Here is a 15,026-nt window from a genome sequence, read left to right as displayed (position 1 = left end):
AAGAATGAATTAATAAGCATCTGAGAGGAGTAAGCAAACGCTCACACAACACTGGTGGTGGGAGATAGAGTGGCATAGCCACACTGGTTAACTGCATTATTTTTTTTTTTTTTTTTTTTTGAGGCGGAGTCTCGCTCTGTCGCCCAGGCTGGAGTGCAGTGGCGCGATCTCGGCTCACTGCAAGCTCCGCCTCCCGGGTTCACGCCATTCTCCTGCCTCAGCCTCCCGAGTAGCTGGGACTACAGGCGCCGCCACCACGCCCGGCTAATTTTTTTGTATTTTTAGTGGAGACGGGGTTTCATTGTGTTAGCCAGGATGGTCTCGATCTCCTGACCTCGTGATCCGCCCGTCTCGGCCTCCCAAAGTGCTGGGATTATAGGCTTGAGCCACCGCGCCCGGCCAACTGCATTATTTATTAGTGCTGGATATAGGCATTCCTTAGGACCTTGCAATAATACTCCTAGGTATACATTCTAAAGAACATGAGCACATACATACAAGAGACAAATGCAAAACAGATAAAATTATGGCATATTCACAAAATAATTATATATAGAGAACTGAAAAATGAATAAACTAGAACTATGTCCAGCAACTATACAAATATAATGCTGCACAAAAAAAGCCAGACACAAATGAACATATACTTTATAATTCCACTTAAATACTGTTGAAAAATTAAATAAAACTAGTTCTAATGTTTAGGGACATGTGCTTAGCAAAAAGAGAAAAAAAGTAAGAACTTTCAAGGTTCCTTTGTAAAAAAGAGGCAGGGAGCTGACTAAAAGGGAGGATGACAAGGGGAATTCTAAAATTTTTCTTCACAAAAAATTAAAAAAAAATACCACTCTTATGCATAATTTATTTAGTTCATTCTTATATATTTTATATTTTTGTTGCTTTTATAAACTGGCTGTCTTTTCACTGTATTTTCCAAATGGTTATTGCTGGCATTTAACGAAGCTACTGGATTTGATTTGTTTTCTTTTTTAATCTGGCAACTTACAAATTCTAAAGAAAAGAAAAAGGTGCAACGGGGGATATCATAACAGGGAGTTTTAAAGTGTTGGAAGATATAAAATGGTACTTGTGGCTGGAACGTGAAGCTCTGTGTTCACCTGCTGTTCCCACATTTCTTCCTTCCCTATGGCTGCTAAAGTCCCTCCATTCCACAGGCACAGACACTTCATCAATATTCTCCAAACCTCTTCTCTAGGAGCTTTACCATTGCCTTGGGGCACATGCTTTTGATAAAATCTGTCATTTTTTAACAAGGTACAGCAACTTAAATAATTCTCTTTGAAATGAAGAGCAACGAAGCAGGAAAAAAACCAATGCTTCTGATTAAAGATGCATTTTTAAACTTTTACAGTTTAAACACAGAAACAATGCTTTAAAAAAAAAACCAACAGATTTTGACTACTTCTATGTTGCTTCGAATAATAACTAAGCAATCTGTCTAAGTCATTAACAGAAGGCATGTCTAATAGTTTTAAATCCAGTTGCTATTGTCCTTGAGGGCAGCAACTGTATCTTGTATATTTTTGTCTCTCTAGTAAGTAACACGGTGCCTTGCCTACAACAGGTACATTATGTTTGCTGGGGAGATCTTTAATTTTTAACTTTTATTTATGATGAAAATGCAGTCTAGGCCGGGCACGGTGGCTCACACCTGTAATCCCAGCACTTTGGGAGGATGAGGCGGGTGGATCACCTGAGGTCAGGAGTTTGAGACCAGCCTGGCCAAGACAGTGAAACCCCGTCTCTACTAAAAATACAAAAATTAGCTGGGCGCCTGTAGTCCCAGCTACTCGGGAGGTTGAGGCAGAGAACTGCTTGATCCTGGGAGGCGGAGGTTGCAGTGAGCTGAGTTCATGCCACTGCACTTCAGCCTGGGCAACAGAGCCAGACTCCATCTCAAAAAAAACAAATGCAGTCTAATGATGCAAAAACTGTCAGAAATGTCACTAGGAGGAAACAAGAATATAGAAAGCATGATGATGTTTTTGAATACATCTGATGAAGGGTTACAGTACAGAAACACCATAAATACTGATTAAAATAATGTTAAATATGGAGAGAAATATATACATACACAAGTCTTGATGCAGAGGGACACAGAAAGGAAGGAAGGTAGGAAGGAAAAAAGGAAGGAAGGAAGGAAGGAAGGAAGACAGACAGACAGAAAGTAAGAAAAAGCAAGCAAGCTAGGTTAAGGTTAAGGAAAGCAGGCAAACATTATAGCTCAGAAAGTTTAAGGAAAGGGAGAAGAGTTATTAAAATCTTGATGGAGACCTGCAAGTAGAATTGTACTACAGGTTCACTATCTCAGAATGCTGGTAACAGGCCTCATTAGAGCCAGGCCAAGCACCCTGGTGCCATCTACCAGGAAAAGAGAAGCCATGGACGGGTAATTTTTAAGCTTCCTATATTTTCAAAGCATATATTCCCTCCTGCATGCTCTTGACACAGACAATTCCTCTAATAGAGAAAAGCATCTTTCATTATACATTAGGATAAATGGTTTAACATATTAGATAACATATAAAATTCATTCATATCAGGTTAATCAGTCTATCAGTATACAAGAATAACTGATATGATGAAACATTTCATTTTGATAGAGGTTAGGAATGAAAATAATAGGAAGGACATATTTTTTTTTTTTTGAGACGGAGTCTCGCTCTGCCGCCCAGGCTGGAGTGCAGTGGCCGGATCTCAGCTCACTGCAAGCTCCGCCTCCCGGGTTCACGCCATTCTCCTGCCTCAGCCTCCAGAGTAGCTGGGACTACAGGCGCCCGCCACCGCGCCCGGCTAGTTTTTTGTATTTTTTAGTAGAGACGGGGTTTCACCGTGTTAGCCAGGATGGTCTCGATCTCCTGACCTCGTGATCCGCCCGTCTCGGCCTCCCAAAGTGCTGGGATTACAGGCTTGAGCCACCGCGCCCGGCAGGAAGGACATATTTAAAATAGACTAAAGAAAGGAAAAAGGAAAGGAAGGGGTTGCCAAAAAATCAAACTGTGTAGACTTTACCATTCCATCTTGGATAAAGCATTCTTTTGTCAAATAAACAAGAACAAAGAGGAGCTGAGAACAAAACAATTTTTGCCATAAATGGGCTGTATTCAGTAGTTCTGCTTTACACAACTTACAAGGCTATTTTCCCCTGAGGTTTCAGTTTAAATAATTTTTGTTTCAGTGTATTTACCTGTGAAATTAATACTTCAATAGGTTTCAAATTCTTGAAACTATATTTTCATCTGTTTAGCCCTAGTTAATCTTGAGGTTAAAACCGATATGAAAACGAAAACTAGACTTTTTAGTCACTTACAGGATTTTAAACAACAGGGATTCAATACTTTAAATATCTTAATACTATAAAATTTAGGAAGAACCCCACTCCAGCTATATTCCGACTCTAAATTTCTACTGAGATCAAATGCACATGAAAAAAGACCACTTACTTAGTCCATATATAATAGCACGGAAAACAACTTTAAAAATTCATTTGGTATTTCCTTGATGTAACTGAGCCTGTACTTCACATATTTTAAAGGTTTTTTCCTTAAATGTAAGTTATAGATGAGTAATAGTAAATATTTTTAAAATCATTCATTAAATGATTTTAGAAAAACTTAAGCGCAAAAAAAAAAAAAAAAAAATCTGTGGAAAGGCCTGGGCAAATTAATGGGTATGTATATAACTAAAAACAACTCATTTCCCTGTCATTATGATTATCCCTAGTTCTCCTAGGCCAAACTGCAACCCGTATGTTGTTTTCAGCTGTGATGGAGGTCAACCAGAGAGTATATTCAAAACATTTCACTGATCTTTTGGTACTTCCTGTTTCTGCCATCAGGCTTTGCACGTGAGACACTATTTCCAGCTCCCCACTGCCATACCCTTGAACTATTTCTCTCGTCTCTTATGAAACTTTTACTAGGCCAATTAAGTTCCTTACAATTGGGCAGATCTTCACAACCCTGCCACATTATCTAAAATCACTAAATTAACCTGAAAATTAACTGAAAAAATGTTTCTTTAAAGAACAGTAAGGTTGACAAGCTTTTATACTAAGAACAAGATAGTTTGACTTTTATGCTTACCTTAATTAACATAAATTTCTGCATTGGTTCAACCCATTCTAAAAGAACAATGCTAGTCTGAAGTGCTCCACATAGGTATTTATGGCCCGTATAAGGATTTCTTACTGTCAAAGCAAAAATATAAATGAGTCCTCTTATAATACAAAGTCCTTATGACAATAATTGCATGCACAAAAAACCAAAAAACAAAACTAAACATAAAATCAAAAGCTGGTTGCCAGTTCAATTTCTTAATTAGAGGGCTGGGTGAAAAAAATACTGTTTCAGGTAACAGCAGGAAATGCCCTCTTAACTTGCAAGATTTTTATATGTATGCAGAAATGAAACCGCTGGTTATAATGAGGCTGTGGGGTAGGAGGAAGGACTTTTGGTCTTAGGATGGCAGGAAAACTACCTGAGGTGGCAACATGCTGATAAAAGGGTCAAGGTAAATTTGGGAAGAAGTTGTCAAACTCATAAGATACAACACATTCAGGTGGTTCACAAGGTGCTTTTGCTGGTAATGTTCAGAAGCAATAATGTTTTGTTTCTGAAAATAAAACACTTGTCCATCTTCCCCCTTTTGATTAAATTCTTATGGTCACTAGAAAACATCACAGATATTAACCAAACCTTAAAATACTGATTTACAAATAATAAAATTGAATTACCTCAGATTTTGAAATACTTTTCTGGTTATAAACCAGAAGAAGTAACGTAAATACATGTGAAGTAAATATATTTGGAATGAAGATAAAAAAATTGAACTGTGAAAAGGGGAACAGCAGTAAAATTCACAAACTTCACAAAGATTTGAAATATTTAAATGGCAGAGGAGGTGAATAGCAAAAGTGTCCCGCCAAAGAAAACAGAAAAGTCTATATAGGAAATTATTTCCTATAATTAACTTTTCCTAAAAATCTGCCCCTTTGTCCCCAGGTAAAGTCAGTTTGCTGGAAGTTCTAACAGAGACTCAACCATCATGTCTAAACCCAACCTTGTCATCCTCTTTTGCTCAAAACCAGCTGTTCTTGCTTCCTGTTAACAACACTTTGCCGTTCTGCCAGTCTTTTGGGTTTGAGGCCTCAGTCATCTCTGACATCTTTTCCCTTCACACCCAGACACTCCTTCCTTGCTATTTGCACTGCTACTGCTCTAGCACAAGACCTCCTTCCTTACTTATTGCATAGTAATAAGTACATGTTCACACAAGACCAATGGCTCACACTCATCTGCTATTCTCCTTTCTATAATCTGTATTCAGCTAAGCTGAATAGTCAGCATTTATTATGTAAGCGTTATGATTTTTTTTTTGCCTCCACATGTTATGTCATTTCTTCTGTTTGAAACGGCCTCTCCATCTATTCAGTTCAAATCTGAATCTGCCTTATTTTGAGGCCTAGCCCAAATGCCACCTTCTTCAGTGAGCCTAGGTTTAGAGTCCCTTCCACACTATACTTTGTGGTATAATGACTCATGTGTTTATCATCCCTTTAATAATAATAGTAACTTAAGGGAAAGCAATAATTTTTTGCTCTGGCTACATGCAAATAGAACAACTGTTATGGGGGGAATTTAGGTGAGGGGAAGGTGACCATAAAAACACATGCTGAAGGAATAAACGCCATCTCACCAGCCACTGCTAAGCAGAATGGTGAATGGTATGTAACAGGACCCTTGGAAAACAAGGTGTGATAAAATGTGGTTAAAAAAAAAAAAAAAAGTCATACTACTTTCTCCATTTACCTAGGCAATAAATTATTTGCTAAACAAATAACTTACTGGCAAAAAAATTATTTGCAAGGTACTATATATTTGGCTTAGTCTACACAGGATGAAATGGCCAAGGAATTTGTTCTACTTAAGGGATAAAAATAAAGTATTACTGGCAGAATGCCCTGGGGTAGTACTGTTTTATGCCAGATTTTACAATGAGTCTCATGGGGTTTTCTTAGCTGCCCTGTAAAGCAAGACAGCTATATGCTATTGGACAGTTTACTTACCAACACAACACTTCTGGCACCATTTGGTTTCAGGGATTTTTGCTGATACAGAAAATTTCCTAAATGTAAATAAAAGTGAGTATATACATGTAGGCAAACTTAGTATATGAAAAAGCTACTGTTACAGATCAGTGGAGAAAGGATGAGTTCAAAACTGGTGCTGACATACTAGGTCATCTGTTAAAATTAGAATAAAAAGGCCTGGTGCTGTGGCACATGCCGGTAATCCTAGCGCTTTGGGAGGCCGAGGTGGGCAGATCACGAGGTCAGGAGTTTGAGACCAGCCTGGCCAACATAATAAAACCCCATCTCTACTAAAAATACAAAAAAATTAGCCAGGCATGGTGGTGCATGCCTGTAATTCCAGCTACTCAGGAGGCTGAGGCAGGAGATTTGCTTGAACCCAGAAGGCGGAGGTTGTGGTGAGCTGAGACCACACCACTGCACTCCAGCCTGGGCAACAAGAGCAAAACTCTGTCTCAAAAAAAAAAAAAAAAAGAATAAATTGGATCCCTTTCTCATGGCCCCCAACCAGTTTCAAATGGATTAAGGGTTTAAATTTGAAAACAAACTACAGAAGTCTATAGAAATGTATGACCTTGGGATTTAAGAAAATACAAAAAGAACAAATCATACAGGAAAATGCTGTTACATTTTATTTGACTTTTTTTCCTCCCACTGATTCATCCCTAGCATCTCAAACTACAGGTGGCAGTCAATTATTGAATCGGTAACTTTGGTTTACCAAAAGATAACACTGAGAAAGTGAAAACATTAGCCAAAAACTGGGGAAAGATATTTTTAAGTACATGTAATACACTTACATGTACTGTAAAAAGTTGTTGTTAACGATTTGTGAAGAACTTCTTTTATTTAGAAATCTTTGTTTATTCAGCAAAAGTGGGATACAGATGTTCTGCAAAGGTGCTATAGGGGTTTTGCAAACATCTGACTCGAATTTAACAGGTAAAAATCAATTCTGAATTTTTTTTAAAACTACAATTTAAAAACTACACATACACTCAAATGTCTTTTAAGATGTAATATATTAAAGACTGTTGGTTCATCAAATTGTAAAAACCTCAAATTAAACCCATTTTTGTACACTTTTTTTAAAATTAAATTTTATTTTATTTTTTGGACAAGGTCTTGCTCTGTCACCCAGGCTGGAGTGCAAGAGCATGATCTTGGCTCACTGTAACCTCCGCCTCCCAGGTTCAAGCAATTCTCCTGTCTCAGAACTCCGAATAGCTGGGACTACAGGTGCCTGCCATCACGCTTGACTAATTTTTGTATTTTTAGTAGAGACGGCGTTGCGCCACGTTGCCCAGGCTGGTCTCGGACTCCTGAGCTCAGGTGATCCGCCTGCCTCAGCCTCCCAAAGTGCTGGGATTACAGGTGTGAGCCACGGTGCCCAGCTAAAGAATTTTTTTTTTTTTTTTTTGAGACAAAGTCTTGCTCTGCCGCCCACACTGGAATGCAGTGGCTTGACCTCAGCTCACTGCAACCTCCGCCTCCCAGGTTCAAGTGATTCTCCTGCTTCAGCTTCTCAAATAGCTGTGATTACAGGCATCAGCCACCACACCCAGCTAATTTTTGTATTTTTAGTAGAGACGCGGTTTCGACCTATTGGCCAGGCTGGTCTCGAACTCCTGACCTCAAGTGATCCGCCTGCCTTGGCCTCCCAAAGTGCTGGGATTACAGGTGTGAGCAACTGTGTCTGACTTCTACAAATATTTAAATTATTTTTTTAAAAAATAATTTTTATAAGAAAGAGAGAGATTTCACCACGTTGCCCAGGCTTGTCTCAAATTCCTGAGGCTCAGGTAATCTGCCAAAAGTGCAGCCTCCTTAAGTGCTGGGATTACAGGCATGAGCCACTTAAATGAGTAAATTTGCCAAAGATTAGATAGATGCCAGTGCTCTGCACAAGTCTTTTTTTTTTTTAGAGTTGTATAATTTTATATAAAATTGTACAACACATGTGTTCAGTGCAATCCAAACAAGCTCAGAACAATTTTCCTGATGTTCTTGTAACTATACAATTGGCAACTGAGTGATAATCAAGCATAAATACAATATTAATAAATATTGTAATACTGTAATTTTAACTTTAATACATTTTATATATTGACCTATTTATGAAAAGTTATAATTTTAGCTTCATTTACTAAGTCCTTACTATGTGCCATGCATTTTAGACATCTGTGTCATTCAGTCTGTTCAATAAAGAGGTAGGTTACAGCACAGAAATCTGAAGCTTAGATTTTTGCTCAGGTCTTTTTTTTTTTTTGAGACAGGGTCTCACTCTGTCGCCCAGGCTGGAGTGCAGTGGCGCAATCTCAGGTCAGTGCAACCTCTGCCTCTTGGGTTCAGGCAATTCTCCTGCCTCAGCCTCCCAGGTAGCTGGAACTACAGGCTGTATCAATTTAAATGAACATTATTTGGAGTTTGCAAGGTAAGCTTTACTGTTAACTATTTCTAAGTACTTGTCCTTGTGAATCAAAACGTTTTTCACACTGTGACAGCTAAACAATGATACAGAATTTATTCAGATGTTGAAGTACTGAACGACTACAACGGCAATCTAGAATATTCTGGTTACAATCTTCTGGTAAAAACACCTCATCGTACCCTTGAGTAACTTTATATTAGGAAAAGTTTTACATTATAATTTATAATTATAAAAATGCCCCTTTCATATACATTGGAGTTTAATGCAGCTTAAAATAAAACAAAACAAAAACTTCCCATACTCAACAAATCTGCTTCGAACCAAAGTGCTTTTTAGAATTAAAAAAAAACTGAACCAAGCTCCTGATAGATTTCAGCTGGCAAAAAGTTTAATGTTCCTGTCCACACTTGTGAACTTGTCTTCTGGCTCCCAAAGCTAACTTACGGGTTAAAACACTGAACTGGTCAAAACCCAGGAGAATTAACTGCCAAGTTCTGAAAGACCACAGGGATGACTACTACACAAACAGAAATCAACTATTAAGTATGGCTGTGAATTAAGGATTTCAAAAACTTTTCAAAATAGAGTTGTGGGCAGTACATGGAAAGGCAATACAACTTATTTTACCAACACCCAAGTAACTGGAATTCTAAATCAACTAACAGTCCGAATACATTTAACATAGGATACTTTAGGGTACACTACAAGAATAGCTCAATTTATCATGCCCAATAATGATGACAACAGGTCTATTTTTTGAGAGCTTACTAGGTGCTGTGGTAGGTACTTTACATACACAATGTATCATTTTCAAAACAACTCTGCCAGATGAGTATACAGGTTCCATTTACAGCTGAATACATGTGGAGAGGTTGTATAATTTATCCAAGGTCCCATACCTAGTAAGTAAATGATCCAGGATTTAAATTCAACTGTACTTGAATTCCAAAGCTTACGCTTCACTAAAAATGGATTACAATATGGTGCAATGAGTACCTATCTTCAGAATGAGAACCATGAGGCTCTTTATCGTCAGATTAAGAACAAGATGCTCAGTAGAGGTTTAAGTTGTGCTCACTGTATGGCAGAAGAAATGGTATGAATACACATATATAAAATATTATCATGTTAAAAGGGTTTTTAGGTTTTCTGCCAATAAGTGAGAGAATTAAAAGATTTTACAGTAATTACTAGATAATGAAACTGAAGAAAGTGGGAAGGATGTATTTGTGGCTGTTACTACTAAAAAAACTAAAGATTGACTATAATAAAATCCCTGAAATAATAACTTGGAGGTGAAATATCCTTACAGCTGAACACATGGGGAAAGGTTGTATAATTTATCCAAGGTCCCATATCTAGTAAGTAAATGATCCAGGATTTAAATTCAACTTTACTTGAATTCCAAAGCTTATGCTTTACTAAAAATGAATTATAAAATGGTACAATGAGTACCTATATTCAGTGTAGGTAAAATCATACCATATGGAAACTCCTTAAAGGAAGAGATTATATCTTATTCATTTTTGTCTCATCTATACAGGGAACATTTCATACACATTTGGTGTATTCAGTAAAATCTGGAAGAAATGAACACAGCTAAAAGCAAATAAGCTAAAAAGGTCTCTAATAAAATATATCCAAATGTGAATGCATCTAAGTCTATGTGTCATATAGTCCTTGAGGGCACTTTATGTGTATATTATAGTAAAATATAATAAATCAAGTTCAACCCTGAGTAATCATGAAATGATCCCAATGAAATTCGTATAGTCTATTTAAGAAAAGAGAACATCCTATATATTTTTATATAATTTTCATCAAAAAGGTAATTTTTAAAAAAATCATGTACACATAGGAGCAAATCTTAGCCACACTGTAAACTCAGCAATTGAGAACAGCAGATTCTCAAGGTACTTGAAAATTAAGGTTTTATGTTAGTTGCTTTACAATAAATATTATAAAAAAGAATAGCCATATTATAAATTTTTCATAAAATACAATTCATACTAGAGTTAGAAAATCTTTCAGTCAATAAAGAGGTCCAATATTATATTAAACAATGAAAGAACAGAGCATAACAACAAATTACTGAAAGTAGAAAGGCGAAACCCCTCAACTTCAAACTAATGATTTTCTAATGCAAAACACTGAGACATGGTCTTGCTTTGTTACCCAGGCTGGAGTGTAGTGGCATGATCACAGCTCACTGCAGCCTCAACCTCCAGGGCTCCAGTGATCCTCCCACTTCAGCCTCCTGAGTAGCTGGAACCACAGCGTCGAGCCACCATGCCTAGCTAATTTTTTAAAAAATAATTTTTGTAGAGATGAGGTCTCGCTACATTGCTCAGGCTGGTCTCGAACTCCTAGCCTCAAGCCATCTTCCTGCCTCAGCCTCTCAAAGTATTGGGATTACAGGCGTGAGCCACCATGGCAGGTTGCAAAAACATTTTTCAATAAATCATTTTGATTTTCTAGGTGTAGAAACTTTGAGAAAAATTTTATAAAGTTAACACATATGTCAAAAGCAAAGGCATTAAATGCAATGTAAAATTATGGCAAAGTGCAAGAAAAAACTAGTTTTAAACTTGCCAAAAAAGAATAAAAAATTCAGAGAGAAAACATCTGATACAATTTGAAAGTATAAAGTAGAAAAATTTTAGAACAAGAGTGTGATCAATAAGCACTTGTTAAATTATATTACTTATTATTTTTTCATCATGATTTCTATTAACCCAAACTGAGTGCTCTTTCACTTTCTGTAGCATAGGTATTTATGAAAATGAACTGTTAACATCATATTGCCTCTAAGGACGTACCCTTACCTTGGCAGTATTCTGTCAGGGAGTTTGTGTGCTGGAATAGCAACGGGTAACTTTTGCATTTGTCTTGCATAATCAAAAAGCCCTGGTAAATTATGGGAATAAAGCTGAGAAGCTTTACCTATAAAGAAAAACAGATATGATGTAAAAGCTAGTAACAAATAGTAACAATTGTAAGGTATTTGAAAACTAAAATACTTACCAGATATTGATAGCAAGCAATTGTTCATTACATACAACCATGTACACCTTCGAGGGAACAGCTGATTAAAAAAAGGCACAAAGTTTATAAAGAATAATACATAACAGCAATGTAAATCTGCACACAGTAATCATGTAAGCTGTCATATCTATAGGTCAGTTCTTTAAAAAGTAAGTTATTTTTAATATAAATTGACTTTATCAATGATTCAAAACAAGATAATATACATACATACATATTTATGTGAGAGAAAAAAATATATTAGGCTAAATTTTAGCCTAAACACGATATGATCAGCTCAAGTCTCTCTTATGATTAAGGGCTAGGCTATGTAACCCCACACTACGCAGGGAATAAGAACATTTTCAAACAACATCTATTCCTTTATTTTGGTTCTGGGGTTGAATAATTAAGATTCTCCTGTCTACTCCTCCCAAAATATACTTATCTAGGCATAATATGCAATGCATGGCTTCTAGGGTGTATGATACAGAAAAAAAGGATCATGGTGTAGTGGAACACAGGATACAGAAACACTAGGTATGGAGGGGAAAAAAAAGGCTGAGACAATATGATGAAAACTCACAAATCATAAAGGATATCTATATACATGTATATAGATATATATACACATATAGATATATACATAGATAGATAGATATACACACACATATATATGAAATTCATTACTGAAATTTAGTACCATAAGAACTGAGAGGCATCTCTGGAAGCCTGAAAGTGGTCACAATTTAGAGCAAAGAAAAGTGAATTTCATGGAACACAATCTATATATTTAAAAAAATACTCTCATTAAGACATTTTGCTATGCGTATCAGTGTTTTTTTAAAGTGGTCCTTGGACCAGCAGCATCAGCAACACCTGGGCACATGGTAGAAATGCAAATTCTTGGACCTCACCCCAGACCTACTGAAGCAAGAAGTTCTGAAGCAGGACCCAGGAATCTATGGTTTAACTAGGCCTCCAAGTAATTCTGAGGCCAACTGAGGTTTGAGAGCCACTGATGTACATAATTAAGCATTCTGATTTAACAACCTTTGTTGCTGGGTTTGCTCTGGTAATTCCTACAACTAAGTTACTCCAAAAGTAACTGAGATGAGAGAAGGGAATAGAGAGGACACAGGGGTGAATGATGAAACACATCAAGGCCTCTAAGGACATTACTTTATGGAAACACAGCCATAATAATGGGACTGAATAACTAAAAGAGAAAAGGTAATAATAAAAGGGAGGAGAAACAAAGTAACATTTTAATAAAAATTTTATTTCATTTACTGGGAAAATGTACTTACATAAAATAACCAATTTCTCCAAACAACTAAAATGTGGCATTGCCAATACAGTTTTTTTTAATTTGTAAAATGTGCCTATACCTGTGCCTCAGATAGAGAAGATATCAACATCCATTTCCTACTTTCTGCTTTTCACAAAAAATTCACAACAAAATTGGGACTTCATTGGCTATACTGAAAAAATCAGGCAGAGAAGGGGCAATGACTTATTCCAGACCACATATCAGTACATGTTATCAAAGTAGCAAGAAACAGATTTTTATTTAATTCAGTGTTGAACTGGGTTTTCATATACATATCCACTGAAAAAGTATTTATCTAATACCACATCTATGGTTTACTATAAAATTATATACTTGTAAATATAAGTGGGTTTGCTTATTTAATATAAACATATATAAAGTAGCAAGACAAGACACAAATTCCTTTCATATTTTCTACATAGGGACAATGAAAAGGTATTTATGTATAGTTTTATTTTAAAAAAGTACTGGATTTCATTATGAATTTTCATTTTTAACAACAACTTTTTCTAGATTTCTAGTAACAACAACTTTACTAGATTTTCAATGCTTTCTTCCTTTAGTGAGTTAGGTTCTAGGTGAAATGATTGGTTTAATAAATAAGAATATAACAGTTAAGAAGGGTAGCTTCTATATTCTGCCTAGACTCATGTATCTGTTTTATCAATGACTCTGTGTGATCTTGGGTAATTTACTGAATCTCTGTCTCAGTGTTCTTATCTGTAAAACAGAATATGTATATCTCATAGAGCTGTATGGTAATTAAACACGATACTCCTTGTAAAGCACTTAGAAGAATGTCTAACACACACTGAGTACTGAATAAATGTTAGCCATGAATAATGAAGCCAGATAAAAAATTTTAAATCAGGACCCTGATTTGTGTCATCATCTCACTTTTCAGAATCTTCCCCTATCTAGTAGGCTCATGCCACCCTGTTTCCTCTAAAGTCTAGAGAAAATCAAACTAATCATCAATTTCATAATAAGATGAAAAATTCAGGCTCCACATATACTAATTCTTTAGTCTTATAGTGCTCCCTCTAGGAGGGAAAAAGGTTTCCTTTGAAGGGCAATGTTTCAAAAAAAAATTACTCTAGTAATCTAATTTCAAATGCTAAAGCAACTAAGAAGGGAAGTTATTGCAGACTGGGGCTAGATGTGGTTGATGGGTGCCTTCTCTTAAGAGTCTTAGCCGGGCCTGGTGGCTCACCCCTGTAATCCCAGCACTGGGTGGGTAAGGCAGAAGGACTGCTTGAGCCCAGGAGTTTGAGATCAGCCTGGGCAACAAAGTGAAATCCCAGTCTCGACAAAATACCAAAAAATTAGTTGGGCATCATGGCATGTGCCTGTAGTTTCAGCTACTGAAGATGCTGAGGTGGGAAGGTCACTTGAGCCCAGGAGGTCAAGGCTGCAGTGAGCTGTGTTCATGCCACTACCCTCCAGCCGTGGTGACAGAATGAAACCCTGTCTCAAAAACAAAAACAACGGAAGAGTTCTTCAAATTAGGTTGATAAATGCTTACTCCACCTATGCATAAAGCTGGCCTTATTCCTTACAATTAATATTGCTACCAATATTACTTCTGGATATCTCATTATACCCAATAAAAATAGGACCACCTTTGAATTATTTATTTACTAATTATTATAATTACAAGATGCTTTTCCTCCCTTTCCTGGTTCATAGGTACTTTTCAGTCATTTCACTGTATACCATTTCCAGATTAAAAGATTTACAGTATATCATACAGTTTAGGATCTTGTTAGAAAATTTGATTAAAAAAAGAAGATGAAAATGTTTAGTCATGAATAAATCATTACTTACAGATTTTTTCTTTCCATTTTATTTGTAATCAGTTTATTTTTATTTTTATTTTGTTTTGAGATGGAGTCTCACTCTGTTGCCCAGGCTGGAGTGCAGTGGTGTGATCTTGGCTCACTGCAACCTCCGCCTCCTGGGTTTAAGTGATTCTCCTGTCTCAGGCTCCTGAGTACCCGGGACTACAGGTGCACACGACCATGCTCGGCTAGGTTTTGTATTTTTAGTAGGGACGGGGTTTCACCTTATTTGTTAGGCTGGTGTTGAACTCCTGACCTCAGGTGACCACCCATCTCGGCCTCCCA

The 15,026-nt window shown here is 36.7% G+C and overlaps 1 protein-coding gene across 10 annotated transcripts in view; it reads right to left on the bottom strand.

Moving 5' to 3' along the window:
* Nucleotides 1–15,026, bottom strand: part of MAP4K3 (mitogen-activated protein kinase kinase kinase kinase 3) — a 189,325-nt gene that overhangs the window by 11,949 nt on the left and 162,350 nt on the right. For 9 of the 10 annotated variants that reach the window (XR_006691463.3, XM_005576048.4, XM_005576050.4 and 6 more), the window contains 4 exons: nt 11,568–11,628; nt 11,369–11,486; nt 6,089–6,147; nt 4,107–4,210 (listed from right to left, as the gene is read on the bottom strand). Coding sequence is in view for 9 of the 10 variants with exons in the window: in XM_005576048.4 (XP_005576105.1) it covers nt 4,107–4,210; nt 6,089–6,147; nt 11,369–11,486; nt 11,568–11,628 (342 nt within the window). In the remaining variant the exon portion in view is untranslated. Of the gene's footprint in view, nt 1–4,106; nt 4,211–6,088; nt 6,148–11,368; nt 11,487–11,567; nt 11,629–12,833; nt 13,052–15,026 lie in introns of those variants that run through there. The other variant, XM_074011928.1, reaches the window with a different exon arrangement.

The sequence above is a fragment of the Macaca fascicularis genome, chromosome 13, assembly GCF_037993035.2.
Source record: "Macaca fascicularis isolate 582-1 chromosome 13, T2T-MFA8v1.1".
In the NCBI taxonomy this organism is placed as follows: Eukaryota; Metazoa; Chordata; class Mammalia; order Primates; family Cercopithecidae; genus Macaca; species Macaca fascicularis.
Note: the sequence above shows the minus strand (reverse complement) of the source record. Positions and strands in the feature narration are given on the sequence as shown.